Here is a 16,331-nt window from a genome sequence, read left to right on the forward strand (position 1 = left end):
AACGCTTTATGCTTTTTGTAATGTGTCTCGAGATAACAACTCGTCAATCTTTATTTTTATACAAATAAGATATACATGATGTCCATTGTTGTGTTTGTGTAGGTCATTCCAGATGTGTTTGTTCACCACCTTATTTGCCTCTATGAATGTTTATTCTCTGGGCCCTCTGTCCAACAGAACTGTAGTATTGTTTAATATTATTGTCAGCTAGTTTTTATTCAAATAAAGATTGATTGATTAATTGATTTATGACATCACGATATTAAATATCATCTCGGAAAATTCAGGAAAATATTCTTCTTTAAATCTGTAATTCAAATTAAACTAATCAATTAATCAGAGGAAATGCATCCTCTGATCAAAAGTATGAAAATATAGAAAAGACAATGTACTTATGTTACCCTCTATATATGATCCACAGCAATGTGATACACAGGTTTAAACAATTCTTACTTGAGTAATGTAGATCGTATGAAAACATAAATTGTATCAAACTGTCACTTTTAACCTCCCACCTGACCTGGTCAGCTAATTCATTAATCTAAAAGGTATTTTACGAATAACTAAAAGGTCTGTTATATTTGTATTTGTGCTAGTATTTGTATTTGGAGGAGAGGTGTCAAAGAACTCAATCGTAACTTTGTTTAGAACAAACACAAGAGGAGCCTCCCAACAAGACGTCGTAAAACTCTCAACTGTTATTAGTCTGAAGTTCATGATCAGTGGGAGGGAGGGGGTTTTGAGCTAGGTACCAAATGTCTCGGCTACATCATGACTAATCCTTAAATTTTAATAGTCAATCAAAAATAATGCAGTTATTCACATAGATTTAAAATTCTATTTTTTCAAATTAGAAATGTTAGACTTTAATTTAGAATTGTTGGACAATCTTAAGCTGTGAATACTTCATACGCCCTTTGAATTCAAACAGGATTTTATTTTGAAATATATTGCAGTATAGTAAATGGCGTACTTTATTTTGAGGGTCACAACATTGACTTAACCATAAAAGGAACTCTAATGAGGAGTGGTATAAAAGTCAAATGTTTAATGTCAGGTGGATATTACTTTTATCTTTTTAATTGACCTGCCTGGGAGTTTTTATTTATATATATTTTTTAGTTTTATATACTTTGTTAATACTTTATTAATTTATTAATAAGGATTAATGGAGAGATGTCAGAATGTGGCAGCTGCCCCCACTGGAAGCAACTCCTGAGCTGTTGGGGGTTCAGTGTCTTGCTCAAGGGCACCTCCGCAGTGGTCTGGAAGTGGTCTGGCACCTCTCCAGCCAAGTCCCTATACAGACTGAGCTACTGCCACCCCAAAAGTGAAAGGAGAGTTTTTTAATTGAAATGAGAGATTCAAAGATACTGCAGCGTTGTTCCATGACTGTTAGTGCAGGGAGACACCCCGTCGTTACAGGTACAAAACAGCATGCGATTAATTGCTAGTAAAATAATTGCCAGTTTTTAATTTCCCAGTTTAGTACAAAACTTCCTCTGAATGGAGCAAGTACAGGACTCTGAAGAGAGAAAAAACACTTGTGTAACAGCTCCAAAACCTCTCCATAGATGTGGACGAGGTGTTGAGTTGAGACAGCCATGGTATGATTTAAGCCCTGATTATATTTACTCTTATAAATACTGAACCACAGTAACTACCAGCTGAATGCACATTTCAGTTAGCGGAGAGAGAAAAGGGCCAGCGTCAATTAGCACTGGTCTTTCTGGATAATTTGCATAGGAAGGGGGCACTTTTACTCAGAATTTTATCCTAGCTGGCAATCTATTGAGTATAACGCCACGTAGCTCACAGGGGCCTCTAGCTTTTTTTATTTTCTAATATTACTTTTTCAACCAAACAGTTGAAAAACGATTTCTTTCATCACAACTTACTCAAAATCCACAAGCACATGAAGAGTGTGCAGGGTCTTTCAGAAATGTCTATTTTTACGCCTATCTGTAAGAGCAACTCGTTTATGCCAAGGTTGATGGATATTTTTTTTTTTTTTGTTGCAGTGGTCAGACAGGGGTTTGTCTATGATAAAGAACTCTATATAAACAAACACTTTGCATCTTTTGCACTACTCCAATCGAAATATTACATTTTAAACATACGGGGCAAAATCCCTAATTTGGATTTTTAATTAAAGAAAACTCGGAACACGTATCTATGTTGTGTGCCATGACACTCGTAGCAGTTTTTATTTGTGGTTTCAATGTTCTACTGCTAGATTGGGTGCATAAGCATGGTCAGAGCTGTGCTTATGTTTACACACATTTCTTAGTAAAAGTAAAAGTTGATCAATTCCTCTCTTTGCTTGGGAATGTTCTTACGCACTTGTTAGATAGATAGATCCATGTGTATGCACTGTTCATAAATTAGGCCCCTGGAGTGCAAAAGCACTTGGGACAAAGTTGTTTCAACTGTAATTTTTTTAAAATAAAACTGTTTGTTGCCTTTTTTTCTTGTAGTGTGGGCTACTGAAAGCGTGACTGCCATTTATGGAGAGACCATTGTAATACCATGCAAGGGTGGAACTCTAGCACCAGAGGATCTGATGTTCATTAAATGGAAATATGTAAGTACATATGGATAAAGTGGTCCTCGTCTTCCATGATGGTGTTTAGTACGGACATATGGCACTGAGAGTCCATGTGTTATGTACCACAGTTACCACAGTGTATTTAATAAATGTAGTAATGCTTTCTTAATACTTATTCTAAAGCTGTAAATACTCATCACACAAAAGTGAGCATTTCATATATTTCAAAGGTTTGCAGAATGTTCAAAAACGTTAAAGTTGATAAAACAAAGATTTATTTTGGGGCTTTTTGTGCCTTTGTTGTAAAGACAGGCTAATAGATAGTCAGAAATCTGTAGGAGAGTAAGTGGGGAATGACATGCAGGAAAGGAGCCACAAGTTGGATTGAAACCCGGACAATCTGCCTGGAAGATCAAAGTACACTGGGTGTGTGCATCAACCCCACCCCCCCAATTTAATGTTTCCTTATGTCATGTCAGTTCTTTAGGATTCTCTTAATTCAGGGTGTAATTTAAATGATGTCACATTATGTTTGCAAAGCTCTTTAAAACTGTGTTTGGATTGTAATTCATTAGTTCCTCTCTCTGTTTGAGAAAACTTTTGTTATGATTCAGGAAATGCATAAGCAAAAAGTATCCTCTTTTTCTTGTTTCAGGAAAAAGATGACGGCACTCTCGGCGATTTGTTGATCAAACAGGCTCGCAGCGAGCAAGCAACAATTCAGGCCACAGACAGTTATGCTCAGCGGGTCAGCACTGATGACAAGTTCAGCCTACTTATCAGTCAGGCCACACTGAAAGACCAGAAGACCTTCACCTGCATGGTGGTGTCAGACACCAACCTTATGGAGTACCCCATCTCTGTGGTCGTTTACAGTAAGCTCAATATTGACACATAACCCTGAAATACATATAAAAGAAATTAAAGAATATGTGCAATATTTTTCTCCAACTTAAACTAAAGGTGCTCTTAACATGAGCATAATTACACTGACTCGCTGTTATTGACTGTGTTTCTTTTCTGTTTTTTTCTGACAAACACTAAGAAACACTGAGAATGTGCTATGTGAATCACTAAACCAAGCATGACGTATAGAAGTGCAGAAAATAGCTAAACAGAAGAGTAAATGGTTGTATATAGCTCGGGGCAAATAAAAATGATGTGCCTCCCAAATATAAACAGTGCAATGGGTTTGCCGTCAAGCTCTAAGGTGAACTGTGCTCCACTTGTTGCCAGTTGTACAATATTAGTAAAACTTTTAACTTGTGAGTTAAACTAGTTTTTTTCTGTTGTACCCAAACATTTCAGTGACAATTAGGAATGACTGACAGAATGAACATTCTACAACATTAATCTCTCCTTGTGTGTTTAAAGAGAAACCATCTTCAGTGCAGATTATGGACAAGCCTGAGGTACTGAAGAAAGACAAACCTGTAACGGTAAGCTCAAAACATGTATGTCTTAACAGCACGCAATGACAGCTATCGCCAGCGACAAAATCAGCTTGGTTTAATGTTTTCTATTTAAGTATAATAGCAGCCCGCTGCGTGACACGGATGTGGTAGGAGGAAACAGTAGGCTGTACAAGGCACAGTTACACTTTTATCACTCAATTATCCATATTAAGTGGAGATAGTGGTGTTTTAATAAAATCCATATCTTTGTTTAACGATTGTGCTTTGACTTGTGTAAACACCAGAGAATAACTTTGTTGATGAGCCTTTGAGTGTTGTGATTTGAGTCAAGAGCTCGTCAATATAAAGAGCCACATTTATTTGTCCACATTCCATTCAAATTTGCAAGGGGAAACTAAAAATCAAAGATTAAAGAATAAAATATTAAACGGATGTAATGTGTGCCACTCAATATCCAGCTCCCATGCTGTTAATTTCTGCCTATTAAAAGGACGTTTTTTCTTGCCACGCTATGACGGATTAAGCTGGGCTCTTGTAATATAGCCATAAGTAAGGTCCTTTACCTGCTTTTTGTAAACATAACAATGAGCATGGTCTTGTTACCTGCTCTTTCGTTAATGTTAACAAACAGTAAGGTTCTTTACCTGCTTTTGTAAAGTATCTCGAGATAACACCTGTTATGAAGGTTTGGAGGGGGAACTTTTTGTAGGGGAAAAAAATCAGATGATTATTTTACGTTTTAAAGACTTTTGAATTTCCTGACTATGTTCTGAAACATCTTATATAGTTAGTCACGTTCACTGAAAGGCACAGTACAGGAAGTAAAACTCAGTGTGGGAAAGGAATGCTCTCATGACACACTCCTTATCTGGTTAACACAGATTGTATCTACTGCTGTGACTGACCTTTAACATTATCAGATGTAGCAATGATGGAGGGAGATAGCATGAGCAGGAGCACATGAGTCAGTTCATTCCTTAATGAAACAGTTGCTTTTCATTTCTGGCCTACATTCATCATTTTCCAGTAAATGTGCTACTTTACTAAACACATGTAAGGCATGGCATATTATAATTGGTTTCATTTGGCAGCAGTAGCTCTGTTGGGACTTGGGTTGGGAACTGGAGGGTCTCTGGTTCTGGTCACTGTCAGTGCATGTCCATAGGATCCTGCGCAGGAGTATACCTATGTGTGTGTTGCATGTCCAACAGAGTGAAAACACCTACGGTACTTTTCCAGTAGGGGATCAATAGAGTAAGAAAATATAAAAATAACACAACACAGTCTATGTCAGAGGCAGAAACAAACTATTTCACTTTTTGATGAAAGAAATACCTGTATTGCTGCCACAGAAACCGTTAAATAAGAATGACACAGAGTCCAACATTCAGTAGATTCATCTCTTCCACCTTTCTTTTTTGGTTTAGTTGGGAACATGTGTTTCAGCAGAGGCAAACCCTGTTGCTACAATCACATGGACGAGGAATGGAAAGCCATTGGTCGCTGATGGGAAAGGTAATTTATCTGATGACACACCCTGAAAGTATTCAACATATACTACACTCAAGTTGCAGTTGTACACAGATCACGAGAGGAAACAATGAGTGTTATTGTATAATGATAGGAGAGCAAAAATTATGGAAATCTTATTATTGCAAAGCAATTTGAAATACATAAAAATACTTTTTATTTGTTTATTTTACGCCTGCACGCGGGTTTATGGACTTGAGCTTGGTAAATAGACTTGAGCTTGTATAGCGCTTTTCTAGTCTTCTGACTACTCAAAGCGCTTTTTACACAGCAGGTCACACCTACCCATTCACACTAATGGCTAGTTATATGGCCCATCAAGTAACTAATTCCATTCACACACACTGGGGTTAAGTGTCTTGCCCAAGGACACATCAGACATGTTGCTCGCAGGATCAAAGCCTCGACCTTCCGATTGAGAGACGACAACTCGACCAACTGAGCCACAGCCGCCCATATCATGATTAATTAGCAACCCCTATTGCTTACTAGGTTTTATGATTAATCATTACACCTAAAAGTATAATTTATTTAAATTAAATAATTGAGTTATATATACTTTTTGTTGAGTACTTACAGTACCTCAAATATTTCCAACAGTTCCAAAAGACAGAGACACCTGTAATTTTCTAGTTGCAATGGGACATGTATTTTTGCCGTGCAAGGATATTATATAAATTTTTGTCAAAAAAACACTTGCTGCTACTGAAGTCTGCCATGCTGTTGCTGTTGATGATTTTACATATATTGTGCTTTATAAATGAAAACTTTTGTTAATAGTTTTGACAGTTTTGCACAGCTTCTTCACCTCTATCAAACTTTGGCTGAGAAACTATAAAAACACCAAAAATTCAATATCACTTTCTTAATTGTGTATTTCACTTTTGTTTTTATTGAGAAACACACTGATAGTGTTGTATTACAGTCCAAAATCAGATTATCACAATCTACTTTTTTGGCCAGTTATGCTTACACACATACCTGGCCAAAAAACGAATTTAACTTTGGTGAGCCGTATTCTCTTTATAGAACACTAGACATTTCTTTTGAGAGTATCTACAGTTGTTTACATATTTACACTGTGTCTGTGTAAATGTCTACACAGACGCACATATGTTTATAAAGAGCCATAATACTGTAAAATCATCTATACATGTTTACACAGATCCAGAAATGTGTTCGCGGATCCAGAATTGTATACAATGAAGCAAAAAATGTGAACATATATCCACAAATGAATACAATAATACACACTGTTTAACAAACTTTCCAAACAGCTCCAGAATGCTACTGTCAGAGTACTTGACAGTAAAGACAACCTACCACCTTTTTTTGATACAACCAGTCTGAGGTGTAATGTTACACATGCAGTAATTAATATATTGTGCGCCTTTGTGTGTTTGCCAACCCTTCCTTTGAAGCTGTCGTGATAACCCCCAGCATTAAGCTTGATCCAGCCACAGGCCTGTCCACCACTTCCTCCACCCTCCAGTATGCAGCCACCAAGGAAGACATTGATGCAGTCTTTGCCTGCGTGTCTACACACGAACTGACCAATCAGGAAGCTGAATTGGAACCTTTCCCCATTCACTGTGAGTAAAATACAATCTCTTCCATCAGGCTTAACATTACATGTTAAGGTATAAGATGAGGTAAGTTTTACCTTAAACATTCAGTTCTGATAGTGGTTTGGTCAATGGGAATATTTAATCAGGATTTCTGCTAGTTTTAGACCAGGGGTGTCAAACTCCAGTCCTGGAGGGCCGGCTTCCTCAGACTGTTAGATGTCTCCCTGCTCGGACGCAGCTGAATCCAATGAGTGACTTGTTATCAGGCTTCTGCAGAGCTTGACACACATTGGTTTAAAACAGGCGGGTTAAAGCAGGGAGACATCTAAAAGTCTGAGGAAGCCGGCCCTCCAGGACTGGAGTTTGACACCTGTGTTTTAGACTGTCAGATTACTATTTACTACACTTAGGGCCTGATTAACTAAGATCTCAATTAAAGAGTACTAAATTGCATGCTCACTGCAAAACTTTGCACGTTTGGGCTGTGGGCGTTTTGCGAGTGATTTACTAAGAACATTTGCGTGAATGACATCAGGTGCAAACCTTGTGGAGGTGGTAGTATTTCAGACAGGCTTTTGCGTGTTCTACTGGTTTACGTCATGGAGAGTTTGGACGGAAAGCAGGATGACTGCAAGCGCAAAATAGGTATTAGTTAGAGGCAAATTCACGGCCAGTATTTTCAAGTAATACCAGATAAATCTGAATATGACTAAAAGAAAATGTGGCTTATAAGAAAAACTCACAAGGCCTCTATTTCTTCCCTTCCTCTTTTGAATGAATTGTCATAAATTGCGCAGGAGGTGCAAGTCCTCTGTGGCACTGGTGCTCAGTGTGTGTGCCACTCTTGCCATTGTTGCGCACCAGAAGCTGGTCAGCGCTGTGTCTGAGCGGACATAAATGCCATGGCAGCAGGTACTGAAGTTGGGGGTACAAGCAGTGGTGAGGCGCCCCCAGTCCAAGCGTCCCACAGCGCAGCAGCAGGGGAGAGGGATGTAGAGAAGAGACGAGCGCGCTCTGGAGAAGCGCTCTGGAGCGCAATGGAGACATGCAACCCGAGAAAAAGGAAATGCCCTGTTTAAAATGTAATGTTAGCGAGACGAGGGAAATAGGAGGACATAAGTGTCGATGTTGAAATTCTTTACAATGTGGAGGCTGTGAATGTTCAGTTATAGTTTTATCAGGGTGTTTCTTTTAAACTATTATTGAAGCAAGATTAAAAAAAATGCATACCATTCATTTTACTGTCATTTAAACATGTTAACACGTCTTTTATTGTGCCTATGTCTCCTAACTGCAGCCTGTTGTGCGTAACACTGGGGCTCTTGGATTAGCACGTTCCTTTCAAAGGTGTTAAATTTAGACACCATCACAACGCTGCAATTTTTGCCTGGCTTGGTAAATCACATTGCGTGTACTAACTTAACTTCTTTGCATTTTCTCCACCCAGTATTTTGCACGCTGTGGCAGTAACGCCTCGTGTTGCATATTCATTAAGGCAAACATAACATTTGGACAAGACAAGTTATTTTGTTTATAGAAAGATGCAATCCTCACTGCACGCTGTTAGTAAATCAGATTGCACATTTTTTGCTGGTGGTATCAAGTTTGCACACGTTTTAATACACGCAAACGTTTTGTAAATCAGGCCCTTAAGAGTTGTAAATGGCAAATGGACTGCACTTGTACACCACTATTGTTTTCCACTCAAAGCACATAGCGCTACATTTCAGTATTGACTCTTTCACACATACTGTAAATGTATACAATAATGCTAAAGCTTAAACCTACAAGGTCACTTATCAGCTAAACATTTTCACATGAATACACTTGAAACAGATTGAGTGTTCACCTTTTGAAACGTAATAGTCGATTTGCTTATTGTGTTTCTGTGTTTTTTGATGGTTGTATTGATGGTGTGGGTATTTAAAAGGAAGGTTTCTGTGAAGTTTTGACTGGTGTTTTGCCTTATCTGCCTTCTGAACTTTTTTAGATCCGTCAGAAAAGGTTAGCCTTCAAATAATGTCCAAGGGACCCATAGTGGAGAGAGATAATGTGACGCTGAAGTGTCATGCTGACGGCAACCCTCCACCCAAGTCCTTCTTCTTCTTCTTAAAGGTCAGTCAGAACACTCAAGCATCTCAAGTAGGAACCTTTTATTACTCACACAAGTCTGTATCTAACTTTTATGTTTTTGGGTTGGTACTGGCTGTTGCCTGAGTGATTATTTTATTGGTGTCTTAAATGTGTCTGGTTAGAGTCCAGGGGTGTCAAACTCCAGTCCTGGAGGGCCGGCTTCCTCAGACTGTTAGATGTCTCCCTGCTCGGACGCAGCTGAATCCAATGAGTGACTCATTTTCAGGCTTCTGCAGAGCTTGATGACAACACATTGGTTTAAAACAGGCGGGTTAAAGCAGGGAGACATCTAAAAGTCTGAGGAAGCCGGCCCTCCAGGACTGGAGTTTGACACCTGTGGGTTAGAATAAAGAATTTATTGATCTTATTCTGGTGTTCAAAGGTGAAACCAACAACAATCTCATAAATGTGATACCTCTGTAAATTGTGGAGGATATTATTTTTTAACTTTGGCTAACAAAAATCTATCAAAGTATTTAGTGACCAAAGACAAATAAAAAAAATAAAAAAAACGGTTTCGCCAGATTTTTCAAAGGAACAGCCAAATTGTGAAGTCTTCACTTTCAGACTTAATCTGTTTTTGTCTTTTATGGAAGCTCTTTAATTTCTTTACATTTTACAAGACATTGTCTCTTCACTTATCGACAGGGCCAAAAAATCCTGGTGGAGAATTCCGACACCTATACTTTGAATGCTGTCAGCAGAGAGGCTGCAGGAGAATACAAATGCTCCCTGCCTGACAATGAGATATTGGAAGCCACCCAAAGTATTCTTGTGAGCTGTGAGTTCCCACGTCAAGACATTTTTAATACTGCTCCAAAACAAGCAGGGAAATCCTGCTGTGTAAAAGACCAAAACCTCTAACCTCATCTTGCTCAGCCAATAAATAAAGCCAACAAATAGCAGTTTCCCATATTTTACTCAGTGTACCTTGATCAAATTGTCTGAACATATTATTCATAACAAGGTGCCGATTTAATTTGCTTGAAACAAACTCATAGGAGCAAAGTATTGCTAACAGAATTTGACATTTGAGAGACTGCCTGGCAGGGAGCAGGAGTGTGCCAGAAAGGGAGGAGGGGAACTATTTATGGAAAGAGAAAAAGTGGCAAAAAGTTTGGGAGGCTGTGCCTCTTTACTAACGTCCCCGTCAGTGATTACTCCCTTGCTCCTAGGTGTTGGTTTTTAAGCTCAATCAATCATTATTTGAATAGCCCCAATTCATAACAAGTATTATTTCAAGAAACTTGACAAAAAGCAGTTTAAAGACCTTCCTCTTTTTTTATTTAATTTTACAGAAGAGCAGGTACTAGACCTGACATTCATTGTGTTATGTTACAAAAATATATGCCACTTCAATGTAGCCTGTCATCAGCATCATTATTAAAACAAAATGTGACTTTAAGTTTGAAACTGAAAAGCAGTAGCTCTCTAAAAGGTGCATTTTGTGATGACCATTATCAATGCCTTCCTTCAAAACTAGACTTGCCCTAAAAACAAATGTTCTAGACGTATATACACTGAAATTATAACCAGAACTATTTAAGAGACTTGTTTTAGTGAGTATTTATTTTATGGTAGAATTACACTGTATATGCATTTTAGAAATAATGTATCAATAAAATAAAAATGTATATATTTAATGTGTACCTAACATAGCTTTTTCTGTCTTGGCTTGTCAGACCTGGACCTGAGTCTAAGTCCAACTGGAAAAATTGTGATGACATTAGGAGACACCTTGTCCGTGAAGATGGAAATAAATGCCTCTGGTGATGCTGAAGTGTCATGGACAAAGGTAATGGTGATAGCGTTGAGTTATTCCTCACGAGATTTGGCACTTAATTATAGAAAGATATTAAAAGAGAAGAGTGTTTGTGTACCTGTAATTTTCAATGTCAATGTTGAAAAATGCAGCCAATGCAGAAATGCAAAAAAACTGCATTTCCTCAAGTGATCACTTGAAAAGTCACATTTAACGGTCCATTACAGCCTTAAAACAAATTTGGTCTGAATAAGTCATCTCCTAATGGGGACAAGAGTTATACACAATTTAGGCGTGAAGTTTGACTTTGCCACAGCAGAGAAGAAGGGGAGGGGTCATGCACATGTTTTCCTCACAACAACAGTAAACAGTTTTCCACACGTAAACATGCTCATGACTGCACAGGCATACCGTCGCTGTTCTCCAGGAGGCCTAAGGCCACCTCAGTTTTGTCTAACAATTAGATTGAGACAGCCTCTCCAATATGGTAGCTCCCTCCTATGTCCATGTTTCTTATAGGTAATCTTGTTATATTTCAAATGTAATTTGAGGATTACTTTTCTTCAGAAGATACAGAAAGATTCAGTGACTTTTTTCCAGAATGGAAAGCCTTCGAAGGAGCCAGAGTTTAACAAGTTGACCTATGCTGATGGAGGAGTCTATGCATGTGAGGTTTCCATGAGCAGCCTCTCACATCACCAGAGCTTTGAACTGGTGGTAGAAGGTGAGTATGTATTATGTGAGTTGTAGTCAAAACCTTTGTGGCTCAACATTAACCTTGTGGAGTGGAAAAGCTGCAGGGTCTTTATAGTAATCGCATAAAGTTGCTTTTTGGGTACAACTAGTTTATCTTGTAATGAGGTTGAATGGAAAAACATTCAAATCAAGGATGTTGTTTCCATTTACATTATGGATATGATGTAATTTACTGATGTAACAAAGCTGTTTCTGAATTTGATTAGGAAAGCCTGTGATCACCAGCCTAACTAAACACCGTGAAAATGATGCCAATTACAAAGTCCTGACCTGTGAAGCTGAGGGAGTACCAAAACCCTATTTGAAGTGGAATGTCAACAGCACAACACACGTAAGTGTCAAGCATTGGTCTGTGAGTGCCTGTATGTACTTTTAATGTCTTTAATGTATCCATAAATAATTAAAAAAGGAGTTGCAGCAAAATATACAAACAGCATAAACAGTTAAATCTGCAGGGTGGATTGATTAAATTATCTGAACGTTAGCTCAATCTGCTTATGAGCTCATAGTAAAAAGAGGTGTCACTCATTTCTACCATATCTTCTGTGTGGCTGAAATCTGTAGAGTGTTGTTACTGTTCCTTATTGCTTATGATAGATTAATATTTGGTCTTTGTAGATAATATAACAATGAGTAAGTGTCACAGGCATTGGAAAACCGAGAGGAGGACCCAATTGCAGGAATAAAAGATTTCAACAAAAAAGCAAAAAAAAACTTACTACTCAAAACTCAATCCAAAATGTCCAAAAGAATTTAACAGAATGAAGCCCTATAGGAACATCTTTGTCCCAGCAGCCATTATAGAGTGGAAAAAGTCATAGGGTGCATTCGAATTGTTCATCCTATCTACTTTCACTATTCACTTTACCGTAACCCTGTGAAAACGTTACAGGGTTAAGGAAAGGTATTAGGAGAAGGACTTAGTGAAAGGCGATTGCGTTGTTTTGACAATCCAACCACATTTCCACTCTGCGATGTAATAATTATGTGACGGAGGTTACTGCCATGGTGAAACTACAGTTTCCAGACAATGGACTACAAAAAGCTCATCTAAAAATCTTTCCCCTGTGCCTACTTAGGGGTGAAATAATCTTAATAACCACATGGCGTAAATAAAAAATGTAAGATAGGCTATATAATATACCAGGATGCTTCACTTTGATGGTTTTACAACAAGCATTCATAGTTCACCTTTGGATTTAAGATTATTCGAAGTTGTTTAAGGCAAATTATTGTAGTGCTTACTTCCATGATCTGCGTCCCTTCTCTTTTTTTATTAAGAAGGTTTTATATTACAATTTTCTCATATTAAATCAACATAAAAAACAGCAGAGCATCTCCACTAATGATACAAGAATGTATAAAAACAATGTTCACCACACTAAGTAAAAATAAATTAACAAAATAAATAAAGGCAGTAACTAATAATTAGTCAAATCAGTATAGAAACCAAATGCAGATTGTCTCCACATTTCTCCTCCAACAGATCGCTAGTTTTCGTGAACGGTTGGATACGCGAGTCGCTTTAAAAGTTGCGGCCGCAAGGAATTGTGGGGCGTCACTTTCTCATCTCCTTTGGTAAAGGATGGTCCAGTGTTTACTATGCTAAAGGAGGTTATAAAGGAAGCATTGACCCACCTTTCCTTAACTTTTAGCGAATTCAAACCACTCTTATCATGGTTCCAGGGTTAAGGAAAAAAGGATAGTGAAAAGAAGATGGGAGGGACAATCCGAACCTATAGGGTATCTGTGTGTATCATGTTTTTCCTCTTTGCTGCTTGATTTGGTATGATGTGATTTCATGGAGAGACAGAGATAGCAGGCTAGGAAGATGTTGTCATGCTTCACAGTGGTTCCATATTCATTTATTATTTAGTTTGGTTTTGTCTCTGTAACATTTACAGCTCAACTTGTTTCATCATTTGTTCAATTGGAACCTGCTCACTTCATGCACCTCAGCACTTTTACCCATGCATTTGCACTTCATATGTTTTAAGTAATATCTGTGTTGTATTAAGTGACTATATTTATCAACTGGTAAAAATAAGTAACCTGAACCTTATGTGGTGGATCACCAATAAAACCTCTTTTTTTTTTTGTTAACACATTTGATAATCAGTGTGTAAGGGGGTTCTCAGTGTGTACCGCCTCCCCTTTTTTATTAAAAGCCCTTATTTCTTGTGGGCTTTTTTTCATTTTTGCAGGAGGAGAGTTCATACATCAATGGCAAGGCAACCCATAAAATAACTGTGGTCCCAAGGGTGAACCTCACTGTCATCTGCAGTGTCTCTAACAAGCTGGGTGAGGACTTCAGGGCCATCAATGTTTCCTCAGGTAAACTATGCCTATCAGCATCTTGGTTTGCTGGTTTTATTTTGAATCATATTTCCTTTAATAAAAAACGAAATACATAGCTTTGAACAGAGAAATCTAACTTTTCACTTGCTTGGCCGTGATAATTCCTTTTGTGTTTTGAGCTACTGTATTAGACCAACTCGGCTATAAAGGCAGTGCTAGTTTTAAAAAACAAAACAAAAAGAGACTCATTATTGAATAACATTTCACATTAACCCCCTTTATCAGACATTCCTTTTCAATATCTTTAAATGTTTGGAACCCCAGAATATTCCATTGAATCTCTTTTTAGCCAATAAATTTGTTGACCTTCCTGATACCCATACCCGTTTTTCTGCAGTTCAGATGTCTAAAGTGACAAGGAAGGCTTTGACTGTTTTGTCTTCATATGCACCCAACAGCAGTTCAGAGTACACAACCTTCTTGAAGTTTCTGGGTGAGGAAGAGGTTCTGCCTTGGGACTACAAAGAGACTTCTAAGATCATGTGGGCAATAATGGAGATACCTGGAAGGGGGTGATTTAGAGGAAGAGCTTGTCCACTCAGAATCTGAGTGGTGTTTTGTTGTCTGACTTCTGTTCTAGTCATGGATTGGCTTTAACAAACACCACTGACGAACATAGGTTCTTGGTACCAGAACACCCTCGGCCAAAATCAATTTTCTACTTTGTAGTTGTTTCATCGGATCTGCAACCAAATGTTTTGGACACTCCAATAAGTGGAGAGTTGTCAAACTGACCACCACTTGGTTGTCAGTTGTATCAGATGGCAGGGAAAGCTGGACAGAAGTGGTACATTTTAACGTGTAGTACGGGTGAACTGGTAACGTCTGTAAGTTCTTTACCTACCAGCTCTGGGAGAATTTTTCTTACAATCTGATGAGAGAATTGGGACAAGGCGTCTGTAGTCCATGTTCAAAGCCTCCATTGTGGAACCGGCTGCTAGGAGTCGCAGTCAGAAGACCATTGGTGCCCGTCGTAGCGGCAAAAGGACACCAGCTGTAAAGTTAAAGAAGGAAGCCTTTTCGGGATTGGTTAGCCCAGGGGAAAATGCTAACAGGTATCAGGTGACTCGGGGGGCTGTGGTGTTAGTGATTGTAGAAGCAAAAACCTAGGTAAGAAAGGCGTTTGGGGAGATTCTGGAGAAGGACTTTAGGTTGGCCGTAAGGAAGTTCTGGCAAACCTTTCAAGAGCTCAAGATGGGAAAGCAGGGCTTGGCCCAGGCTGTTATTAGCAGTGGAGGAGAACCTGGGAGTTTCCTGATCTAGTCTACATGTTACTATTGTAACTACTATTACTACTACTACTACTACTATTGTAGTGCCTTTTTTCATGCATGCTGTTGCCATTTTTTTGTCAGTTGGTTCTTATTCTCTGTTCTTTTGTCTTTTCTTTACTATCTCCAAAGATTTTCTGTTTTTTTTTTTTTTTTTTTTTTTTTTTTGGGGGGGGGGTTGTGAGAGCATATGTCTCTCCTTCCCTGGCATGTCCTCTGACAGCATAGTAAATTAGTTAATTTCACAATCTGTTGATGTTCACTATAGCACTATTCACAACAACAGACACAGGATGGTTCTTTCAAACGGGCATTTATTGCTAGAGCAATCTTGTGTAGCATCTTCGTCTTGTATCACAACAGGCCATCACGCCTGCACGCCGTGAGAACTGCAATGTGCAACGTATCAAAATATAAAAACAAACAATAAAATGCATTGTCTTACAACATGAAATAAAGTACATTTAAAACCCCTTGTCATAAAAAGAGAAAAAGAAATCCTTCAAGTGTCTTTCATAGTACATTTGCATTTCACTTTTCAGAAATTCTAATACTTTTTATGCACATTTTCTTTCAGTTTTTCACGAGAGAATTGGGAAAAACGGTAAGATGTTATTTTATTTTTTTGCTGATATCGTCCTCTTTACTCTTTAAAGTAAAATGTTGAGGTATACTGTATTTCCTGATTCATATTAAAACTACTTTTAAGCTAAAACCTGGTGTGCTAAATTTAGCACAAATGGAAAATAATTATAATAATCGCTTTCTCTTCATTAATATAATATTTAAACCAAGCCACAGACAGTAGTGTGACAAAAGACAGTTAACGTTACATACCCAGGATATCTTTAAATAAGCTGACTCGACAATGCCTGAAGCTCCAATAACAATAATATTGGTTATCATGAAGCTCGTCATGAACATTATTTATCAGTTCATAAGCTCTCTGTGTGCATGCTCAAAAGGGGGCTTTTGCATGTCATTTGATGC

The 16,331-nt window shown here is 38.1% G+C and overlaps 1 protein-coding gene across 2 annotated transcripts in view; it reads left to right on the plus strand.

The window, feature by feature from the left end:
• LOC306832157 (CD166 antigen homolog) overlaps window positions 1-16,331 on the plus strand; it is a 58,764-nt gene that overhangs the window by 38,479 nt on the left and 3,954 nt on the right. For both annotated transcript variants that reach the window (XM_079356605.1, XM_079356606.1), the window contains exons 2-13: window positions 2,478-2,584; window positions 3,204-3,423; window positions 3,923-3,987; window positions 5,391-5,478; window positions 6,915-7,085; window positions 9,052-9,176; window positions 9,843-9,975; window positions 10,877-10,989; window positions 11,557-11,680; window positions 11,919-12,043; window positions 13,917-14,046; window positions 15,919-15,945. In XM_079356605.1, coding sequence (XP_079212731.1) covers window positions 2,478-2,584; window positions 3,204-3,423; window positions 3,923-3,987; window positions 5,391-5,478; window positions 6,915-7,085; window positions 9,052-9,176; window positions 9,843-9,975; window positions 10,877-10,989; window positions 11,557-11,680; window positions 11,919-12,043; window positions 13,917-14,046; window positions 15,919-15,945 — 1,428 coding nt within the window. The remainder of the gene's footprint in view (window positions 1-2,477; window positions 2,585-3,203; window positions 3,424-3,922; window positions 3,988-5,390; window positions 5,479-6,914; window positions 7,086-9,051; window positions 9,177-9,842; window positions 9,976-10,876; window positions 10,990-11,556; window positions 11,681-11,918; window positions 12,044-13,916; window positions 14,047-15,918; window positions 15,946-16,331) is intronic.

The sequence above is a fragment of the Symphodus melops genome, assembly GCF_947650265.1.
Source record: "Symphodus melops genome assembly, chromosome: 11".
Taxonomy (NCBI): domain Eukaryota; kingdom Metazoa; phylum Chordata; class Actinopteri; order Labriformes; family Labridae; genus Symphodus; species Symphodus melops.